Source organism: Cyrtonyx montezumae, unplaced genomic scaffold (assembly GCF_038088225.1).
Source record: "Cyrtonyx montezumae isolate F1298 unplaced genomic scaffold, pur_monq_1.0 scaffold_4, whole genome shotgun sequence".
Taxonomy (NCBI): Eukaryota; Metazoa; Chordata; class Aves; order Galliformes; family Odontophoridae; genus Cyrtonyx; species Cyrtonyx montezumae.
Genome location: NW_027072045.1, coordinates 27,898,323 through 27,922,316, shown reverse-complemented (window position 1 = coordinate 27,922,316; position 23,994 = coordinate 27,898,323). Strand labels below are relative to the sequence as shown.

The 23,994-nt window shown below is 37.0% G+C and overlaps 1 protein-coding gene across 4 annotated transcripts in view; it reads right to left on the bottom strand.

Moving 5' to 3' along the window:
• The window catches only part of KAT6B (lysine acetyltransferase 6B), a 93,007-nt gene that overhangs the window by 29,468 nt on the left and 39,545 nt on the right, over positions 1–23,994 (bottom strand). The window contains exons 3-10 of one of the 4 annotated variants that reach the window (XM_065746480.1): positions 16,489–16,597; positions 10,954–11,069; positions 10,724–10,805; positions 9,657–9,789; positions 6,214–6,596; positions 4,626–4,747; positions 2,912–3,027; positions 816–957 (exon numbers count right to left, since the gene is read on the bottom strand). In XM_065746480.1, the coding sequence (XP_065602552.1) occupies positions 816–957; positions 2,912–3,027; positions 4,626–4,747; positions 6,214–6,596; positions 9,657–9,789; positions 10,724–10,805; positions 10,954–11,069; positions 16,489–16,597 (1,203 nt within the window). Of the gene's footprint in view, positions 1–815; positions 958–2,911; positions 3,028–4,625; positions 4,748–5,664; positions 6,597–9,656; positions 9,790–10,723; positions 10,806–10,953; positions 11,070–16,488; positions 16,598–23,994 lie in introns of those variants that run through there. The other 3 variants (XM_065746481.1, XM_065746479.1, XM_065746482.1) reach the window with 3 other exon arrangements.

Genomic DNA, 23,994 nt, shown 5'->3' with positions numbered 1-23,994 from the left:
TCTATAATACATGCAATTAAAAAGAAGTTAGCAATGTACACATCCAAATACAGCTACTCAGTAAAACGCTCAAAAGAAGTTGGAGGACCCCTGACAGTCTGTTCTGTTAGCACCACTTGTAATGATTATTGAGAAACAGCCAGTAGGAAAATGTGTAGCTTTAATTACTGCAGGGATGTAATCTCATACACAAGACTCCTGTTGTCTAGCATATCCTTAAAAACTCATATACACTTACAGTAGAAGTCTCCCAGTAAAATATTTAGATTATAGAAGACTATGTACTCATAAGCTCAATTCTGTAATTTCTAAATTAAAGACAGTTTGCTGTGGCTGAAGTTGGACTGAACCTCCATCATTCAATCAGGACATTTAACTCCAAAACACCCACAAGTAAGTCAAAAGCACTTAAGTATCTCATATTTGTAATTCAAGAACAGTACAGAATAAATAGCACTGCATGCTTTAATATAGGACTATCTACATTATGTTTACTACTCTCTCTACATTCAAAATGCTCAAATAGCCAGAAATGAAAGGGTGAAAGGTACTTCTCCTGAGAGGGAAAGGTGATTTCAGCCTAAGGGCTTCCATTGCAGTTTCTATCTAAAACACACACTATACAAATATCTTAAAAGGTTGAGTAATTCATAAAGTGCAAGTAAAGAAAATTAGTGTGACTGAGTATGTCAGAGTATAAGTTTCCCTACTGATGCTGAAGTTCCTACCACCACCAATTTTACAACTAGTCTGTAACTAATCTAATCTACTAATCAGAAATCTAACTTCAGAAATCCAGACTTTGATGTACCTACCTCAAATACTGACAGGTCATTTCTTCTGTAGATTTCATTGGCTGGAGGATGAAACCAGCCACACTTCTTTGAGTGCCTTAACAAAATGTTTTTACTTTTCATATATTTCAGACAGAATTCACACAGGTAAAGCTTTGGTAGTCTGTATAAAAATTAGAAAGATATTTTATAAAAAATAGTGAAATCCTGTAAACAGAAAAGTTACCGCAAAGGGACAACGCCCTCCCCATTTTAATATAAAGTACGCTGAGTAAATGCTGCACATTAAAAAAACCAAAATATTAAGAATAAAAACATCACATTACAGGGAATAATTAAATACTTATATCAGCCATTAGATAAGTAAGATGACAGATCAACCATGGTAAAACTGATTCAACAGAGTTGGGATTATGGTCAACTGTTTTACAGTACAGATCTCTGTTACTTCCCCTTTCCCACATTCAACAGAAGTTTTTGCTGTGATCTCCACCACGTCTCCATCAGGTAGACTGGAATCATATCTCCAATTTCACACTTTACTTCCAAGAAACACAAACACACAGCAGAACACAAAGTAATGCCCCTCCCTTCAATTTTCCTTACTCTGGATATGGAAAAGCTAAAAGATTATTTTTGTTCCCATTCTCCTCCTAATATTTAAATGGGACAGCAAATTGTGATAGAATTTTACTCTCCCATCCCTTTTGCCTACTTTATCATATTATTGACCACAGAAGCCCATCTGAACAGCCCACATATAGGTGAAAATCTCCCTTTCATCCATCTCCATGACACAATGCATACTAGGTGAATATTCTTGCATGGAAGATTGAGTTCAGACGAGAAACAACTAACTCAAATGACTCATGTTAGACAATGCTGACAAGTTTTGTGCATACTACAACTCACCCCTTTACAGTGAGTTTCACAGCTATTAACGTATGCTTTAAAATTACCAGAGCAGTGGAAGACCTCTGCAAAAATCAGTCTAAAAAGTTTTAGGAGAATCTTTGCTCAGAAGCTACCAGCATATCCTGGGATCATAGCCATGGTTTACACTATTCCAAGATTCTAAGAAAGCTTATCAACATAAAAATAGTTTGAACTATTTGTTCCATTATGTAATCCCACTGTACTTATAGCCAAGAACCACACTGTCTCCTACAACTGCTATCCCATTGTTGTCTCATGCTAATGACAATCCATTATGATGCCTCTATTTGTGATTAATTTACTTAATAAAGCAAGTATCTCACACATAACATGATACCAATTGAGAGATTAAAAGAAGAACTAAAATAAAAAGAATAACACTATAAAAGCACTGGTAATAAAGAAATCTACACTTATTTTTAGGCCACGATTTTATATTATCAACCCATAACATGTCCCTCATTCCCATTATGTAAAGATGATAACATCAAGGAATGAGAGGGAAAAGAGAAAAGGCAGCTTACATCAATGCCATGCAAAGGTTTTAGGAATAGAACACATAACTTGGTTGCTTGCTGCGGTAGACCATTTGATGAATACACAGTTTTGCAAATTTCCATGCGTACCACAATAGATAAATAAAAAATGTATTTTCAGCGCATGCAAAAAAATAAAAATAAAAAAAATCAACAGGGATCTACCAAGCACATATACTAGTTTATGCTTTCATCTGACTCTAAGGCACCCTGTGCAAGGCAGTCACTACTGCCTCACTTTGACTTTTTTATCTAACATTTACAGACTTCTTTTTTTTGTTATTTTTTATTTATTCGTTTTTAAGGCCAAGAAGTTAACAACTCCTAGATAACAAACAAAATTAGTTGCTTTAAGCAGCCACAAGTTGGACATACCTGGTTGCAAACTCTTTGAAAAGAAATACCAATACATGTGGCAAAGCTAAAGTCTATGAAGGACTGGGAAGAAAATAAAATCAGTACTTTTACGCTGTCCTTGATTAGAACTAGAAAAAGACAATGCAACTTCTTGGTCTCTCTTGTAATTACAAAAGCATATTTGCTCTTACAAGTTATACAGATACATGACAAGCAATTACAGAAGAGTAAGAAACTAAATTATGTTATTTAAAACAATAATACACTACAATCTTGACAACTCAGTACCTTGCATATTCCTGTGGGTAAGGTGAAGAGTACCACGTCTGTATCTCATATTTTCCAAACTCAATCACCGAAGGGTATCGCCCACTTGTTTCACCAGTGTTTTTACACCCAATTTTCTGTCAGGTGCAACAAAAGCAAAATACTAGTTAAAGAAAAAGTAAACAGAAATCTATTATCAATTTCAACCAGTGAAGGTGTGACAATATTCAGATATTACTTAAATTCTTCCAGCCCAGAACAGAGAAGAGCTTGCCAACAGCTAGATATAAGAGGTGAAAATTCTTTTCAATGCCCCAAACACAAAGTAAAATCAGATGATGAATGGCCCACTCAAAGAAGAGGCACGACTGCCCGAATCCTTTTCCTGCACCTTTCACCTAGTGAGATGACTTTTCTACCATCCTAACTCAAACTAAGCTGTTATCATGACAAAGAAGGAAGGAGAATGGATCAGCAAAACCTTTCTTGAGACAATGGCACTTGATCTGTCAACGGTTTACTGAAACAAAGTGATCTCAGCTAACATACTGAAGTAGACCTGATCAGAGTATGATCAGCAAGAACCTAAAGCACTGGCTAAATACAAAAATGGAATAAAGATGGAAAAATAAGTAATTTAATTGCAATTTTAGACGTCTTAAAACATCACATCTTTTAACTTGTGAAAGTTAAAAATGAGGAAGAGGTAGGAACCATTTCTACGATTGAATGAAAACAAACCAATAATGAAGTTGAATTTTCAAATTTGGTTCAAGTTTGTTGATTAACACACTCCGAATTCAGTCTGTGATAAATTCATTGCACTGACCTATACCAAGTAATGCTAATTCTTTTATTTTTAACCTGATAATTGGCTTCCATTAGAAGTCACTATATGCAATGGTTTATGATGCAATTTTATAAAAAGCAGCAGTTGAAGCGTTGCATACACCTCCCTTCTGACTCATGCTCTCAAAAGGCACTTGCTGCTTAAAGGGTAAAATCACCTCACAACTGACTTGTGAAGAGCTTCTTGCAACATGCAAATCTGCAAGGCTTGCTCATTTCTCTGACAACTACATTTAAGACTCTTCTGGAGAAAAAAAAAATAGCTGCCTTGGCCAGATTCCACAATAAAAAAAACAGCTCAACCTCAATAGGCTAAAATTACCAGCACATACCTTAAAGAGGAACACCACCACCAGTTGGTATTAACTGTTTTAGACCAGTTCAGCTCAAGCATTTTTGCTTCTACAAGTCAGCTGTATTATTTAAACTCGAAGTGTGATAAATGGAGAGTCAAAATAAAGTTATGAACTTGCTAAGGCCACTTTCTTTCTACCAACCAGCATTTCTTAGGACAGACTTCATTTTTCATTGTGACTCTTTTCACAGGAAAATCAAAGCACATTCTTACTGACCATGACCTTCTCAGTCTAAACCAGGATGTCAGCTATGCCAAATCTCTGAATTTAATCAGTGGTAGTCCTGTATCCAAAATGCCGAAAGATATCTTTCAAAATCAATCCCAAGTGTCACTCAACTAACCCATTCCAGTGCCTTATCTCTAATCTAGGAGACAAACTATATACACAATATCTCCCAAATTCAATTTACAACAAGCATGACACATTGGGTAAAAAGGAATTCATTAAAAATTAAGATGAATGACGAATATAAAAATGAAACAGGTTTTAATTTACATGTATAACTGCATTTTATGAAGCAGTCTTACCTCCAGGGAAAGCTCCCGAGCCTGTTTAAATACATCCAAATCCTCCTGCGTAACCGTGTCCTTGCTTCCCACCAGATATACATCTGTATTTTCTTGTTTGATGCTTAGTTTGATTTCAGTATCTGTTATTTAAAACCAGCAAAAAGTTTATTCACAGACATGAAAATTACACATGCCTTACCAAAGTGATGCCCCTAAACAGGAATGTAGCAGTTACAGCTATTTAACTAAATTTGGGATTCTGAATAACAGAAACCAATGCTTCTCCCCTTTCTGGTTTTGTATCCTGCTGTCGTATGAGCTATTTTTGGTACTTGCTTGCCTTTCTGCTTCTCTATCTAAGCCTTTACAGCCTAGTTCTATTAAATTCATTTTGAATCTCATGAAAAGGAATACATTCTATCATTAGAGCTGATAATTTCGAGGACATTGTACAAGGTAATAATAAAAATAAGGGGAAAAAAGTTGCCCTTAAAATTTGGAGACCTAAGACCTAAGCTAAGTGTACATTCATATGTTATTAGTATATTTTTTCTTAAATAAAAGTCATCATAAAAAAAGGTAGTTCACAGCAGTACAGATCAAGTGTTGTGGAGACCATAACAGGATGGAATTGTTCATGGAAAAGCAATGGAGCAGAGGGAAATGAATTGAAATGCCCATCATCATAAGCACTGACAGCACACAATCATAATGACAGCACTCCTGCCAGAGAAAGGGCAGGTGAAGAACAAGGAAGTAGCATGAAAAGTGGCTATTCATGCGGTACTAAACAGCCATAAGCAACATTATGAAGGCATTTGGGGCTCCTAATGTTACTACAGATGCAAAAAAATAATAAAAAGGTAAAGGTGGTGTGGTATTAGTCAGAAAAAATACTTTGGAGGTTTAGTCAGCATTAGATAAAAGGTCAAAGTTTTGTCGCTTTTGTATGAAAGTGAAGTAAGAACAAGAGAAATAGCTAAGACCTATGTGACAAAATAGGAGTTTTGATTTTGGACGGGACACAGGTTTGGTTGGCGCTTTGACCTTTGCTTACCATCATCCTGATCAGGGTTAATTCTTCCGTCTGCCAAGCTCCCCTTCCCTGTTGAGGGGGTCCCCATCTGAGGGGTCACTTTATACTTTAATCTGCCTAGAATCCTGTGCTTTTTAAGAAAAGTTGTTCTCTTGAGGTGAGCAACTGCTTTAAAAGCAAGCCCTCTAGACACACCCCATCCAGAGGGACAGGCATGAGTAATAAATCTATTTCTAACCTTTTTCTTTCTATAAAAATGGCTCTTAGATATTGAAGTAGAAGATAATTCTGGTTTACGACGCATGCGCTTGGGTGGTGCATAGCTTGGGCATCCCTTTTTTCGAGACTGTTCCTGAGTAGCATAGTTATGAGAGAGTCCATCAAAGAGTCCCTTTAGCTGACTATTACTAGGAAGGCTACTAAAGGAGGTAGCACTTGACTGACTGGAAGAACTTTTGGGAGAATTAGAAGAAGTGGAAGTGCTAGATTTTTGCAAAGTGGGGCTCTGACCAGAGATGGGGGTTGGGGGTAGAAGTGAAGAAGGTGGAGGTTTTAGCTTTTGTGTGGTACCTGTAGCCAACACAAGAGAAGTGCATGACTGTTTCTGAGAGACCTTTTTCCTTGGACGATAGTGCTTTGAAAAGTCTATTATTTCACCTCGTGATCTGCGACCATCAGGTGATGGGGTAAAAAACTTAGTAAGGCCATCAATAAGCCCTTTGGTTTTCTTGTTAACTTTAAGTGTAGAGGCAGATATGTAGGTGGAGGTGGTGGTGATTTTGGTGGTGGCACCAGGCCGAGAGGGGTCTGTAACAGGCAATCTGCTGCTTGAATCCTTCACAGATGCAGCATGACCAGATGAAGGTGTGGTACAGACTTTAGTCTTTTGACCCCTACCAGGTGACCCCCTTCCTGTGAATGCATTCACGGATCCTTCATCACTGGTTACAGACCTATGCAAAAATTCGGAAAACAAAAAAAATCAGTGTTAAGAAGTAACAACTACTGCCAAATAGTAGTACAGTCTATATATATTACTTGTATAATTGTACTTCCTCTGCAAGAAGTGGAGATATATATGCAATTTGGAAAAAGTAAACTGCATATTAAAACAATTCCATCAGCACACTAACTTAAACTACAGAAAAGTCTACTCATTAGCAACGCAGTTAATTTTCAAACTACTATTTTTACCCAAGTTCATTTGATAACATAAGTCAACTCTAACATTAAAAAGTACTGCCTATGATATAAAAGAAAATAGAGGTTATTTACCAAGAACATTACAACAAATTTGTTTAGAAAAACAAAAATTACCAAAAAGAGAAAAGAGCAAAGCCGTAAGACTAAGTCATGTTTGCAGAAAAGCCACAAACCAATCAAGCCTAACATGGAAGACAATTAGAAAGAGCAGGAAAAAAAAGGGCATGTTGAAAGAAGTACAAATTTAGCACTGCTTGCTAACAATGGAATGGAAGATCACCACTGAAAGTAATGCAGTAGAGTTGTGTATTTTAAGTATACAGAAACTGAAAGTTTAAAAATATTTGGAGTAAGAGAAGTGGGTATTCAAAAGGTAAGACCAAATGGCAAATCCAAACAAAGCTATATAGCTGCATCAAATGCTTCCATTTCCGCTTTCCATCCTGCTCTTTGAAGTTAGCTCATTTACTTTACAGAGAAAAGTTTTCTTCCACAGATTTTTGCCTTCTTAATTGAGATGCTGAAGTAATTAATTCCAACAGGTTACTTCTAATTAGAGATCGAACAGCCTAGGGCTACCATCTGGTGTGCGGAACTACAAGGGCCCACCACTTTAAAAAAAAAGCCCTTTTTCCACTCACACATCCTTAAATTTGGGTAGCTCCTACGAGGCAACAAAACAAAAAAGACTTCTAAGTCTCTTGAATCCTTTGCTCCCACAAGCTTATGTCTATAACAAGACCTACTCTCACTACCAGATGTGCTAATCACCATCAACGCCAGAGGCTAACACACACCTGGTTTTAGTTAATCCTATATAGTAGTGTCTGTGAAGGGTTTCCTACAGACAGTCAATAGGCAGAAAGTTATTCCAAGACTGGAAAGCTTTTGTCTGTATTGTACAAAAAGTGGCTAATCTCACTGTATTTCATGCAACTACTCACTTTTATATAAGACACTGCTGCCTTCCATATCCTACTATTTCTTTTAAGCAGGGTTCCTTAAGTAAGTTTTACTGCTCATATCTCATCTTCTAACCACTATTTTTCCAGTTAAATTATTTCATGTATATTAGACATTGCAGTAATAGAAATGTGTTTGCAGCACTGCAAACATTTATTATAAAAAAAAATAAATCCCTCCCCAAAGTACTAAACAAACATGCTCAACTGGCTTACATGCTTAAAAAAGAAAATCTTTTCATTCATAATCACCACCCAACATTAAACATAGCATTTATGTTAAAAGTCATAGCTCAGAACTCACTCCATTATCAGAACTTAACAATAAAATCCACATGACCTTTCCAACTTTTATGTGTATAAGGAAAGAGGGGAAGCAGAATTACTGTATCTGAAAGACATTCCTGCTAAACCTACTGTAAGATACATAAAATCAGGGAAATGCTTTTAGAATTCTTGAGGGGATAAAAACAAAGGTGCTGCTAGCGATCGAGGGAGATGCAGACACAAAGAAATACAGCAATTGCCATGTGTTAAAGCACGTTACTTACTTTCAGTAACTTTCAAATACCTAGAAGTTATTTAGTCAAAGTAAGGAAGAAAAAAAAATTCCCACACATGCTCATCCTTTAAAAGCATGTTCTCATGAGCCACTGCAACTACATTTTTCACTTTCATGTAGTGGTACTCTTCCTCCTTGCCCTGCACTACTTTCCTAGAACAATGCATCTTGAACTTTGGAACATGGATCAAAAAGGCAAAATGCGATCCAAATATAAAAAGGAAAATAAGTATGTAGCAAGCTGCGCTGCTGAGTACTGCTAGAATTGATGTATTTTCTACTTTTATACATTGGCTCCACAAGTTATCATCTTGCAAAATGTAAAGTTGTACAGCAGCTAACATGCAACTCTGAAGAATAACAGACAAGTTTAGACCGCAGGGAGAAATGCTCGAGTCATAGGCACATGACGGAACGAGTAGTAGAGCTAGAAAGCCTTTCAGCTGCTAGGCTGACACAGCCAAACAGATAGTTAAATAGGAGAAGGAAGGCACATGTGGATAGAAACACGGGACGGAGGGCAACGTGCTACTGAAGATAACAAAGAATCTGTTCCTTTTAAACACTGAGTATAATGTCAACTCAGCATTCTTAACTTCAAATATCCTCCAACCAAGCCTTAAGAAGTTCAGTTACAGCGTTCCCTGGAAAGATGGATTCCACAGGAATTACAGCATTCTCTTGTCTTAGATAAACACATTCCTGATAAGTAAAAAGAACTGCAGCCTCTTTCCTTGGGAACCAGCAACAGCTTAACAACATAATTCAAACAATCATTTTTTCCAGAGTCCCACTGAAATTAGAACTTCTGTAGTGTTTACTTAGTGGGCTTCTTGGAATGGATTTTGTGAGCTGATATTAACCAATAAAGTCATTTCTAAATTACATTTGAACAAGCTTTTGAACAGAACAGTCCCCTGAAGTTAGATTTACATAATTTACTATTATCCAGTTAGTATGAACTCTATATGAAAATAGATAATTTTAAGTTACATACAAAGGTAGCTATGTCATGTATTATTGCATAGGCTTAACTGTACTTGCTATGGTTAAATGTTCTATTAAATTATTGGATCTAGAAAAGTTACACAGAAATTTTGACCCCTATTGTATTCTAATGTACTGTAAAAAAATAACCACTGTAATTAAGAATTTATTAGCCATTGGGATAGAAAGTCTATACTAGTACCTTCATCACTTACTTTCCTCAATTTGAAACAAAAAAACCTGTAGCTGGAATTAGATAATTCTAACTACAGTAAAATAAAAAACTGAGAGAAACCTACAACATTCGTTGCTTTAGTTTATTTTTCGGTCGTCCAATAGGTTTTGCATATCGTCGCCTTATTTGGGCAGCTTTCTCATGAAGTAGCTTTCTCCCTTTCTTCTTTGGTCTACAGACCTGGCAAATCCACATCCCTATATAAAGGAAAAAAGATGCAACTGTACACAATTTATTTAGTCTGTACTGTAGATGTCTACCAAGATATATGACACATATGCAATTAAAATATTTTCCTCTGAACAGGACACAGGCAATAGAAAAGCAGACAAACAAAAGTGACACTTTCCTATCTCTACCTTGAAATTTTTGAGAGCAAAGTGTTTGTGGAAAGGGAGAAAATGGTAGGAAGGATCACAAAAGCGTTCTTGGAAAAATGTGTCTGCCCTTCCTTACACTATAGCTAGATCTTTCTTAAGACAAAATTAAGATTAAAAAAAAGTTACGCGTGCATCACAAAGCAATCTAGGTGAGAGCATGCTAAAGGAAATATCAGATCACACCTAGATATGTTTGTTTTAATATATGAATATTATACTATACATTATATAATATACTTGAATTTGTTGGCCTTTTAATGTTAGATATAATAATGCTGCAAGATTCAAGGAAAAAAAAGTTGGAAAACTTGACATAATAATTTAGCATTAAATAAGAAAAACCATAAAGATGTGGGAGCAGGAACAAGAAGCTCTATGTATCAGAAACCTAGAGACTAGAGATCCTGGACACACAGGTACTTTAAGTTATCCTTACAAGTCATGTGAAGAAGCAGGCTCTTTCACCTAATTTAAGGATTTCTGTGTTGATGTGTACACTCCAAGCACTTCAAATAGCTTTTGCAAATCTTCACTTCCAAAATAGGCAAACATCTCAATTCATGGCAAATCAACTACAGACTTTTACTATTCTGCACAGAAATCTCAAAAATAACATATTGTCTTTAACATGACTGAAATTATACTACTCACCAATGTAAAAATAATTAGCATGCTCAAGAGCTTTTGGTCATTTAATATGAGAAAAGACTGTGAACGAAAGTATTTTCATTGAAAGGATTTTCATTATCACCTTTTGGCATTCGGGAAAGTGGTGGGTCACAGCACTCCATGTGGAACCCTCTATCACAGGAGTCGCAAAAAAGCATGTTATCCTGAAGGGGATGGGGGGAGGAAGAGGAAGAGGAAAAAAAGACTTAATATAGCATTGCTAGAGGTTGCACAACAGTGATTTGTATTTGCACGTGCTATGTATAGAGCTATGGTAAACAGAAGTCAGTAACATCAAACAGTCAAACTTACTGCATTTTTGCCTTGGATCCTACATGCACTGCATGTCTTGCATTCAATACACTGCCATCTTAAGGCCTTCACATTTGATGTCAACTCGGGACAGAATTTCAAACATGATGGATGTCCTGAAAAAAAAAAAACCAAAAAACAACAACACAATTAAAGCTCAAGATTTAAGAAATATAGAAATATAGATTCTTATGCTTAACAGAACACAGCCAGCACCACCAAATCATTTCTGCTGGTTTCTAGAACTTTTACATTATTTAACACACTCACTTCTTGCAAAGGAGATGTGGGAAAACTGTGATAAAATTTACTTATAAAGAGAAACAGTTATTTCTCTGTTAACTGACACCTGTGAATAGCCTTCACAGGCACTTTTCTCTTTTCACCAAGTGATTTCCATTGTATGTTTAATAGTTGTCATTGGTTCTGAAAAAAAAAAAAAAAAAAAGCACTTCCACATACTTGAACTCACTCCCTTCATAGCAGTGCAACAAAAATAGGACATCTTCACGTAAGAATGAACTAGTAATTTGTTCTAGATATTATAGCTACCTACTAGAAAAATTTAATACTCAATCTGCACATTCTTCATTCAAGCTTATTACTTAAGTTATATACAAAGAACAATTTGAGAGCAGTTAAAAGGAAAAAAAACGAAGTAGGCAAATAACAAAAAGTTCACTACCATAGAAGGTTTAAAATGAGAGGCATGGAGAGAGAGAGAAGGATAGAATTGTAGCTGAACTTCCATTTCCCATGAAATCATGTTTTTTCTGTAAGTATGATCATCGTGGCAGTCTAGATGGTCTTCCAATTAATACAAGGTATAAGACACTTCTACACATACATCTTAGGCAGCATCTTCTCATGTCTTCAACCATCTCAACAGAGTGCACCCTCATCACAGAAAAGATAAAAGCATTATTAAAAAGGAAAGGACTAACCTTCCCCAGAAAGTACTTTTTAACAGTGTTATATTCAGAGATCATCAATGACATCAAGTTGAAAGAGAGGCACTCTTTGCTGAGAAAAGAACTGGCTACATGGCTGGGCCCAGAGGGTGGTAGGGTAAATGGAGTTACATCCAGCTGGTGACTGGTCAATGTGTAGAGTTCCCCAGGGGTCGGAACTGGGGCCTGTCCTGTTCAATATCTCTACCGATGATCTCGATGAGGGCATTGAGTGCACACTCAGTAAGTTTGCAGATAACACCAAATTGACTGGAAGTGTCAATCTGCCTTGAGGTAGCAAGGCTCTACACAGAGATCTGGACAGGCTGGACAGCTGGGCTGAAGCCAATGGGATGAGGTTCAACAAGACCAAGGGCCAGGTCCTGCACAGCAACAGACATGGGAGTATTGGTCAACACTCAGCTGAACACAAGCCAGCAGTGTGCCCAGATGACTAAGGTCAGGGGCATCCTGGCTTGGATCAGAAACAGTGTTGGCAGGAGGAGCAGAGAAATGATCATCTCTTTATACTCAGATTTTGTGAGGTCACACCTCAAATATGCCGTTCACTATAAGAAAGACATTGAGGCCCTGGAGCATATCCAGAGAAGGGCAATGAAGCTGGTAAGGCATCTGGAGCACTTATGAGGAGCAACAAGGGAGCTGGGATTGTTCAGCCTGGAGAAGAAGAGGCTCAGAGGTAACCTTATCACTTTCTCTAACTCCTCAAAGGGAGGTTAAGGTGAGGTGGGGGTCACCCTCTTCTCTTGTATCACTAACAACAGTAGTAGTGAGAATGGACTCAAGCTGCATCAGGGGAGATTCAGGGCTGGTTGTGGCAATTCAGACTTTCTCTATCTGCTTTTTATTTCTCAGTTTTAGTTCCACAGCTAAAGTACCGCAAACAAGGACTCAGGGTAATCCTCAAGCATGCGCTATTTTCATCTTCTAATAAACTGAGGCATGAATGATGGAATGCAGAAGCCACTTAAGAATCTGAAGTTGGCATTGAAATTGGCTTTTTTACAGTGTGCATGCAAGGCCTAATCCAATTTTTGTTAAACTTCAAAAGATAACCAGTGTAAAAATATCACATTCTCAAAATAAAATGCAGTAATGTAATCTATTAGTAAAAGACAATTAAGAATAAATTCCGGAGAAGTCTGAAAATAAGTGCTTCAGAAAACATTGCAATTTGATTTTTACCACATAGTTTAACAGAAATTAACAATTTCTTTGTGTTAGGAACTGACTGTGCATCTAAAGTAACAATTCTTCTACATGGAAATGCAGTTTAGTTTGATGTTAAGTGTTGTTGAAAGGGACTGTAAACAAGTACTTCATTCAAAAAAGCCTGCAAAAAAAGAAGGAATAAAAGCTCCCTGGAGTCCCTGATATTAATAATCAACATAACAGACTCACTTCATCAACAGCAACTTGCCAGCTATATTAACACACTAAACATGTAACACATTACATTTAACACATAACATTCTTCATTGAAGTATTACACAGCTTAACACACATTTGTTTGTGCTCTTACAAGATATACTTGGTCAAAAATTCATGAAAAAGATCTCCTGGGGTTGAATATGAAGATTCTGTCTGTAACTCACTAGTCCTACAGTCACAAACTGCAGGCTGGCATCATCCAAAGGAAAGTATCACTATGTATTGCATGTCCCTGGGTATGTGCTAGTGAAAACAGCACAGACATTTTTAGATTTCAAAATACAATATGGTACTGTTCCTTACTAGCTGTTAGTAGTTACATTCTTCATTCTGCACACAAGTTTACATAGCACGAATCTAACATTAATAAAAACCAGGTTGTCTATCAGACTTGAAGTGGTCATCAACACACGTGTTACTTGTTTAACTGACTTCTTCTCCTAAGCTGCTTTTGCAGTTGAACAAATTCCCAAGTCTCTTGTACTGGGGAACCCAGAACTGGACACAGTGCTCCAATACTATTTGATCAATCTCTTGTTTGAAGTATAATTTCTTGACTCTAAAACATTGATGATGCTGATGTTTAAAACTAGCATTCAAATTTAGGAAGATATCAGGAAATTTCTACCATTGAAGGTGACCGATTTCCACTAGGAACATACACAGTTTTAGTTTACAAATCGACCTACTAAAAATCAAATGCTTTAAAATTCATTCTTATCTGTCCCAGTTAGAGAAAAGAAAGGTTTGTGAAACATTGATACAACAAAAATTGGTGAGATTAGAAACTTAAAACAGTGTCTCAATCCTTCATAAAGAACTCCTTTAATGTGTCCACTTGGGTTTCCTCAGTGCAAATCAGTGTCTTGTTTATACTTCAAAAGATTTGACAAAATAGCAGCCTTTCAAAAGAGAAAAGCACTACACTAGTGACAACAACATTGTATAGTGTTAAATATGCTAATATTTCCAGTTATTTTTAACTTGAGGTACAAATGTTGGAAGCTAATCTATAAAATAATACAATAAAACATCAACAACAAAAATCTTGTGCCCAACAACCTTTTTGGTAGAAAGCATTATTAATTAGGAGGAACTTAACTACAAGCAGAAAAGATCAGTGCATCTTAGGCACCCAGTACATTTTTCCAGGTTAGTTATGTTATAGCTTTAGGAGAAAAACATTATTGATAACATGCTGACATTTTAGTTGTTGCTGAGCAGCACTGTACAGAGCCAAGGACATTTCAGTTTCTCAGCTTCCTGCACTGTCCTGTCAGCAAAAAGATCTCAGGAAGAACAAGGAGCAGGGAAGAGATTAAACCGAAACAGTTGCCCTAAATTGTCCAGAGAGAACAGAGAATGAAGGCAGTCGTCAGTACTTAATGTTAAGTTTCTTCTGCTTCTTCACAGTCACTCCCAACCACTTCCCTTCTCAGCCAAACATACTATTTGGGACAGTGGTTTTGTTTTGTTAAGTATTTATTACAGTTTCCCAGCAAATCAACCTTTTCCTTCCTCTTGTTCAAACTTCAACACCCTTTTAAACACCTGTCAGCAATAGCTCTTCAGTTGCTTCTGTACCTCTTCACTGGGGAAACAGAGGTAGAGTTTAATTCTGGATCCCAAGTATATTGATTTTTCAAAACCAAAAGACAGCAGGAGGGAAGGAAAAAAAAAAGTAATGTTTGCTTTTGTAATAGGATTTTTCTCATATCTGATATCCCTCATCTTACTCCCTGAGAAAACACCCTGTGCAAATACAAGCATTCCATTTTCACTACCCAAATGTATTATTCTCCAAAATACCACAAAATAAGAACGATGTTAGAGAGATGTGCATATACCCAGATAGTTTCTGCATGCAGAATGCAAAAGTGTTACCTGGTGAAACAAACAACTGAAATGAAAAACTGAAGCAAAGCAGACATGCCAATAGTGGGCACTGCAATTTAATCTCTGATCAACTGAACAACAATTTACTTGCTGTGCACCACAGTATTTCTTTTACATTTTGTATACAGTAAGCTTAGAGACATACTCCAATGTGTAAAATTACAAATCCAATTACAATAAGCCTCCACTTGAATGAAGTTTTGTTATTTATATATTGCACTGAAATTGGGTTTTATTTTAGTTAGGCACCAGCAGCTAAAGTTTAACCATCCAGCAATCTATTGGCAGGTTCAATATTTCATTCTTTATATCTAATATATCTAAGGAGATAATTAAAGATAATTTAGTCTTAATGAGGCAGAGAGAATGTATCAGTGTTAATTCAAATGGAAGCTGATCCATGAATGTCAAGACTCCACAGTTTCACTGTTCCTAGGCCTACAGAGGTTTACTACATAATAGAAGAGGAATTGATGTCTGAATTCATCGGATCAATGTAAACTCTGCATTCTGGTCTAACCAAGCACAAATCTCTGTTACATCTAAAAATACTAGAAAACAGATTTGAAAGCACAGGAATCCTGTAAGCAATACATAAGATGGTCTAAACATGTCTAGAGGGTTTGGTGTGAAGCCACTTCTTCATGTCATTTGCTTTAATAGACTAGAAAACCAACTGGTTAGGTTAAAAGGAATCTGTCAAAGAACAGTCTCGGTGGGAGAGAACCTTAAACTTGCTCCAACTCAGAAGAAGAGAGCTTCAAGCAGTCAGATATTGCTGCTCACTACTCCTTCAGGAGCAGTACTGCTGGTGTGTCCTTCAGCTGGGATAGGACAGTCTGAGTTGCAAAAAGTTTTGCCAAAATTATTTCCCTATGCAATTTACTCAGCTTCTTAGATGTTGCAAATCAGTGCAGGCGAAATTTCTGATCATCAGTGGCACAGAGCAGAACTGAGCCCTCAGATGAAATGTAGATCCCAAAAAATCAGACAATTCCAGCATTTTGAAAGTATGATTTCCACATAAATTTACTCATCACGTGGGCCTACAAACAAATTCAAACATCTCACTGGTAGTTGTCCCTATGAGATAATTTTAGCCAAACAGAAACCCCCATTTCTTCTACCTGTTCCTACATACTTTGTTCTAGCTCTCAATCTATGTTTGAAGACATGATGACACTCAGATGTTAAAAAATATAAACGTTTATAATATTTGTAAATTCAGCCAACTTACCACTGCTGCCACAGTCTGCACAAGATAACAGCTCTTCTGGTTTCTTTTCACGATTTGATTCTTTTGTTCCCAAACAAAAGCTACATATCGGGATGGGATCAGCTCGTGGCTAGATTAAAAAACAAACAGGCATAGTTAGCTTTATTAAGCAAGAAACAGTTTCTTCCTCAAAAACCACGAGTCTGGACAAACCCTTCTCAGTGTCCTTTTCTCTCTCATTACCTTCAACATGTTTTAACTGACACTTTGATGTATGTACTATGTATTTATTACCAAGATGAACATGTTTTACTTCAGAATCACAAGGTTTATCACCTTAAAAAAAAGTTAACCCATAATTAACATCCTCGTGTACTAACCCATAGAAAGCTCTCCAATGCAAACTAACATTAAGGAAAGAAATCCAGGAAGAATTAGAACTTTGGGGCATTATTCTTGAACATACCATTTCAACTTAAGAATGCAGAGAAATTGCTTGTTCTTTTGTAGTAGTGCTCAAAAGATTAAGATACAAATTGGCTTTTATTACAGCTGAACAGAATCCCTCTCCAAAAGGAGATGGAGGAAAAAAAATGCAATAACGTGTCTTAAAATTGACATTTCCATCCAATTGATAACTTCCTTGTACTCCTCTCTGAAACTACCAGTTTATGCTGAAGACATATGTTTCAATGATTTCTTCCAGTCTGATGAGTCCCATCAAATATTGCATGAAGACAGAATTAAACAAAATGTAAATTTTCAATGTCTGCAAGTAAAACACACAACTTCCCTCAAAAAAAAAAAAAAAAAAAAAAGGCAAGGACCCCATCTTCCTTATGTGGTATACAACAAATAATCAGAGACTGAATTCTCAAAACATTCTTTACATAAAATTTCAGTGTTTATGAAACTAGTTACCTGCATCATCCAAATAAATAAGAAAGCCTACATAGAGTATCTGTAGACAGATACTCTAACTAATACAACTAGGTGCACCTATTTCTTCAGCAGAACATTTAAAATAATAAAGAGTACCTTCCCAGACTGACTTCTAGCACTCAAAATAGTTTCATGGCTTCCTTCACATATCCAGTTTCTGGGTTTAAACAAACAGCAGAGTGTTACATAGTGAACTGATCACAACTTTTTTTCACCTCCACTATTTTCTTTTCCAGTGTATGTCACGGTATTTCTATAACATGGCAGACCATCTCGACCTACAAATCTGTGCTCTGTTGCTGTTTTGGGAAGAGAGGAATGGTTGTTTTGGGGGGTATTCTTCAAAATCATCTCAGAGGGGAAAGGTACTTTTTCTTAAAGTTATCAGGGCAGAATAGCATCAAGTGATGCCACTAATTATATAGGTGAGAGAGGACATGCTAATTATCCATAGCATTTTTCACCTGCAAGTTTAAAGTAATACATCTACTGATAAATGAAAATGAGCTACAATTCTTGCCAGCCAGAGATCGTAACTCTGCAATCTGTTCTATCGTTATACATTTAGCATGCATACATTTACTGGAAAACAGTACTAACCTAAAAAAATACCAACAATGAAAAATTAGCTATTTGTTTAATCACTCAGACATCAATAATGACAGCAATATAAAAGTGGTCTGGAGCTATGTGAATTAAACCGTTCAACTTTGCAGCATCTTGTGGAATTCAACTTCTACTTGAGGTTTAATACAGATAATTTTAAAGATCGTTATTTTTTTTTCTTTTTTTTCTTTTTTTTCTTTTTTTTTTTTTTTTAACTAAAATCTAGTAGAAGCCTCATTTTGGCAACGTTGCCATTCTCTTTGACAGAACAGAGCTTTAGCCATTTCAAAAATGCTTGCTCTGATACATTATTTATAAAACACCACACACAATTCATATAATGAAAAAAATTCAGGTCCACAACCTCATTTGTCTTCCCAAGATTTTTTTTCTTTTTGCTCTAGGAAAGACATGTCCATTAGCCAATGTTCATGTACTTCCCTATTTCAATCCCCTTTCCTCTCTGCCTTTTTTTTTTTTTTTTCCCTTTTTAACTGAAGGTAAAATAAAGGACAAAGGTTGTTGGCAGTTCAGGGCTACAGAGACTGATGTTCCCACATCAAACCTAATAATAGAGAGCTTGCAAATTCTATCACTTCACACATAGGTTTTCAAGAAACTTAGAGGCTCCAGTATATATTTAGGAGTCATTTACATTAATAACTGCAATCATTACTGGGTCTGATCTCCAAACTACTGACAAAAGAATACATGTATTACTGGCAGCAAGTACATAAAACCTCATCTCATGTTGTTTTAACCTGCACAGTTAAAGTAGAATTACACTGGTAGTATTATTTCTGTCTTACAACTAGCTTGATTAGGATAAAATAATTTCTAACAGTCAGTATATAATCCACAGAAACTCTTCTTGCATCTGAATCATTTTTTCAAGTCTCACCTTCAGTTTCCCATCTAAAAGATAGTCATCACCTTTATGCACTAAAAAATAATTGTTAGCCATCATAAAGGTTAACTCCATTTTATTTCTTACAGAAACTAGCCTGGCCAGTTACTAAATGACACAGCAGACATAAGGCAACCTGCGTCCAAGTACTAACAGAGAAGAACACTGCCTAGAACAGGAACCCTGAGCATGCCCGACAAGTGCAGCTAGGAGCACAAGATATCCTTGACAGTCACGGAACAAGGACATGGTGAAACAAACTGACAGTCTGGAATACTGATGGCCCAGGACAGCCCTCCTGCAGAGCAAGGCCTGCTCATGTCAGCTAGCCTTACTCCTGGGAGCAGCCCAGGGTGAGCTACTCTTCAAAACACACAGACAGGTATGCACGTAAGTAAATAATCACAAGTATATGCTTGCTTTACCAGCAGTGATTTGTAGTATTTGGCAATGAAGAAACTCAAGAAACAAAAGCCTTCGCGTCCTTGGTATTACAGAATCCCACAAACCCACTGTTGCAATCTTTACACACCCATGGGTCAGGTAACCCTTAAAGGCAGCCATGACATTAATTGGAGTCAGAAGTGGCTAACTGTAAACACACAGCTCAAGGAGGCTTAGGAAGAAGAAGGCAGCAGAACAGTGTCAAGGGCAAGAGGACAAGGGATGAGGCCAGGAAGCAGGCTGACAATGCCTGGGGCCTGGGAGGCCTTGCAACCAGAGCTTCACAAGCAGCAGGAAACTTCCAAAAACAAAGCAAGTGAAGGCCAGGGAGTTCTCGTGGGGCTCCTCACAAGGCATTATTTTAAAATGCATTACAGCCATCATTCTGAGAAGCAAACAAGCTTTCCCAATACAATTAATCCTTGGTTGAAATTCTGCTGGATTGCAGTTACCTTATGACAGAAGGTAGTCTCAAAAGTCTGGTCCAAAGTAACTTTTTTATTTTTATTTTTTAAATCCTATTCTAGTTTCTCTTCTGGTGGAACTTGTTTATTCTTCTGACAACATTTATAATTCCCATGCAAGTTTTAACACATTCTGCATTCTAATGTTCTGCTGCCTCAGAAGTCACATCTTAGTCCTGAAGTCTTATTTTTGAGTACGTAAAATTACCCTCAACTACAATCCCATTGAAAGCAAAGAAATTATTCTTTGCATTGCTATTGCACTCTGAAGATTTAAACAGATTGTCTGAAACTGCCAGGGATTAGCTGTGTACGATTATGGTTTTAAGTCCTACTCCCATTAAACGTTCTGCATATTAAGAGAACGGAGAAGTTTCATGAATGCTTCTAAGAAATTAAAGTTCAACCAATACTTCAAAAACCTCAGACGTTCATTCACACTTGTAACTGTATCTCACAACACTTTTTCAGAAAGCCCTCAATATGATGCCCCAATTTTAGGATTCCAATACCTCATGAACAAAAACAGCAGAGAAAAAATTCCAAAGTTAACAGGAGAAGCAAATTTTATTGAAAATGGGTACTGTTGTGACCTTTACAAGGATACCGTGGTCTTATCGCCACCTCTATCTTCAAGGGCCCTCTGTCTTTTTTACAGCATTCTGTTTTTTTTTTTTTTTTTTTACCATAATATCCTGAGTTTAAGAAAAGTTCTTAACAAGAATTCCTACCAGTGTCTTCACTAAACACTTCATTATTAATGCAGGAGAACAAAACCTGAATGAGACACACATTTCCAGTCTAGGAAATTTAGGGATTTGATTTAGTAGTTGGGTAGGGATAGTGATAGGAGGATGGTTGGAGTAGATGATCTTGTAGGTCCTCTCCAACCTTATGAACCTATGAACCTATAAGCAGGTGCTCTGGAACATAAGCAAGGCAAGGCATACTACATCCATTTTGTGAGGGGAAAAAAAAAACAACAAACACTGTTGCTTTCCATAACTGAAACAATAAAAGATATGCTGCATTTCAGAAATTAGTGATTACAAGGAATGCTAATGTTTGACTTTTAAAACTATTTCTTGATGGCCTCAGCCCGCTAAATCCCATGTTTGGCTCTACAATAGCACACAAATACAGGCATCATATGGTAAAAACACACACAAGCTCAAGTGATGTTAGGAATGTGCACACAGGCTATTACCACTGTAGAGTTAGACACTGTGCAAACATGAGAGGAGAGCCTATACATTCCGAAAGCAGAAAGAAAATGTCAACTCAAGCAGCTGCAAGCAGAAGGACTGACTAGTTTTATATCACATATTAATGGCAATAAACAACAATGTATGGAGGAAAAGCTATAGTTTGAAGCTTCACCCTCCAAAAGAGCATCTTCACTTCTAGAGCATATGAAGTGAAAATTATTATATTTCGTTCCCTTACCACACAGTTGCTTCCACCACTCACATCCTCCCCTCCTGCACTCTCAACAGATACATATCCTAATTTCAGCACATATGTACCATAACTGACAGAGGTAGGTATGTTACCCAAAACTGACAAGTGTGAACCCGTTTGTGTCTTACTGGATTTGCACACCCAAGGGCACTTAACTGCAACAGTGATACAAGGCTTCAGAGTTGAAAACTCATTCTCACAGGTCCCTGACCTTCCCTTTGTGCATACACATGGAGCAACTGGCATGTAACTGGTGAAGAAGACTGTGAGCAGACACAAGACTGCCACTCGCATCACGTTTCTGATGATAACTTGATGACATCCTGAAAACTGGAAATCTGACTTCTGTGCAGCAGTCACGATGATGTGGGAAGCTCCTGAAAATACACACAAATTGACCTGCTTCTACAGGTGGCTGCAGGCAAAGAAGCACTTCCCCACTTCTCAGATCTCTGCTTCAGCCTCTAAGAAAGCTATAGCTCTTGTAGAGTTCTTGAGCACACTGGTTACCTTACAAACTTAAGATTAAACTATGCCCAGATGATGCGTGCCCAACACACTACGTTATTGCTAGCTTCTTGGTTGCTCTTCAACTAACAATTCTGTGTATTATCCTTATGATTTTTTTTTTAAAGCCAGGAAGCGTAAAAACACAAAACTCACTCTCTCCTTCCAACCCTGAAAAATAAGGACAATCTTTTATCATAGGATTTTTTTTCACCCAGAGCATTTCATTAGCTCTTGCAAAGTATGGCAGGGTACATCCCAGGATAGCATGCATCTCACCTGAGCACAGTTCTGCCATCACTTTTTGTGCCTTAAGACTGACCTCATCAAACTACAGCTTATGGAAAGGAACAGACAAAAATCTAACATTTTCATTAACAAGCCCTGAAATGATGACAGACACAAAATAGCATGAAGTAGTAGAAAGTTTTCTCAACACCGGTTTCAGTTTTGAGTTAGCAAAGGAACATTCCTAATCTGTCTTCCAATCTGTAAACCACACAGTCCAGAACGTGGGAGCTCGCAATTATACTGCCTATGAAACAGAATGCGACTTTGTGCTTCAAAGTCTCTTCTCTCTTCATGCTCTTCTAAAAAATCAGGCTTCCTGTACTTCCTACAGAAGTAGGAGATGTTAGAAACAAAACCAACTTCAATTTAGTTAAGTTGCTGCAGTAGTATTCAGGAAACCAATCAGATGGACTCCACACACTGAACATAGGTTTAACTTTCATTTTTAAAAGAAACAATTTAAAGCCTCTGTGCTTGCAGAGGAAAAGCTTTCGACCCATAATCCAAGTTTAATAGACAGGCAAGACTGTTGGTTGGCAATCTGTAAACACTTTTGGTATGTGTAGACCCTGCTATCATTTCAACAGTTACAGAATCCAGACCCTTCACTTAGGGCAGCAGTACTGCAGAAAGAAGGCTCTTCCCTTATAAATGGGAACGAAATTATTTCACGTGGGGGCCTTTCTGCTTTGGTTCTGCACCTATGACAAAATAACTGAAATTCAAAACAGACCTGTGAATTACTTTATATAGAAAGCTACACAAAAATATCTCTGATCCATTTTCTTACATCTGAAATTCAAGAAAAAAAAAAACTTAGTAACTTCAGACTCATCCTACAGGATATTTAAACATCAGTTTAAAAATACAAATTGAAAAAAAATATCAAAAATTCTCCACAACCTCTTTTGTTTTCCTGTTTTGTTTTCATTTTTTTTTTAATACTTCTTTAGTTCAGCACACAAAATATCTTCAAGTATACCAGTAACTGAATTGTTTTCCTCCATGCAATTTATGACAAGAGTCCACTGAATCCCACAGGAAAATCACTCTTGCAAATCCAGCCGTGCTGATTGTACAGTTGCATTACACTTTAGAGAGCAATCATTAGGCCAAGCACTGGGCCATATTCCAGGTGATATCTTTTTATGTAGCTTAAGATCTTCCTTCAAAGTCAGAAGAGATTAAGCTCTTCCTCTCCTGCGACACTCAATCCTTTAAATCCAATTTAGGTTCATTAAGAGCAACACACATTTCCATCATTCCTCGTGCAATCCCTCTCTGCCACAAAAACAATACATTTAAGCCTTAAAACATCCATCTATCATGATTTCGCCTTTGACACCATCAAGTACAATGCCACAGTATGCCTGATGAAAAGTAGTTAAATCACACATCATCCACGTGATCAGTATGCAGCCCTCCAAGAAATCTCTCCTGTAACTCCTCCTTGAGGTATTAATTCAGAGATAACTTAATAATGGGTAAATGTCCAGCTTGCTAAAATCCTGCTCATCACTTGCTTCTTTCTTCACATGCCTAGAAGATTTCTGGCCTTTTTGTCATCAAACCCATTGGTGAATGTGTTTGTTTGGTTAGTCTGATATTTGTTTTGAGGGACTTGTTTTTGGTCACAAATACATCCAGTTGTTACAATGGGATTGTATCATTTCTTAACTCCAAACTCTCCCTCTTAATGCAGTCCAACTGGGATGAAGCACGTTACACAGGTAAGCACAAGCAGGTAAGCAGTTCAGCAGTTCATAAGCCTGATCCAATAGGAATGCCTATTCTGACACCCACTGGAGAAAATATTGCTTTTAGGTAGACTGAACAAATTCCAGCATGGAAAGCATACACTTGATTGGCATAATACTATGTTTACTTAGATGTTTGTATATGTGC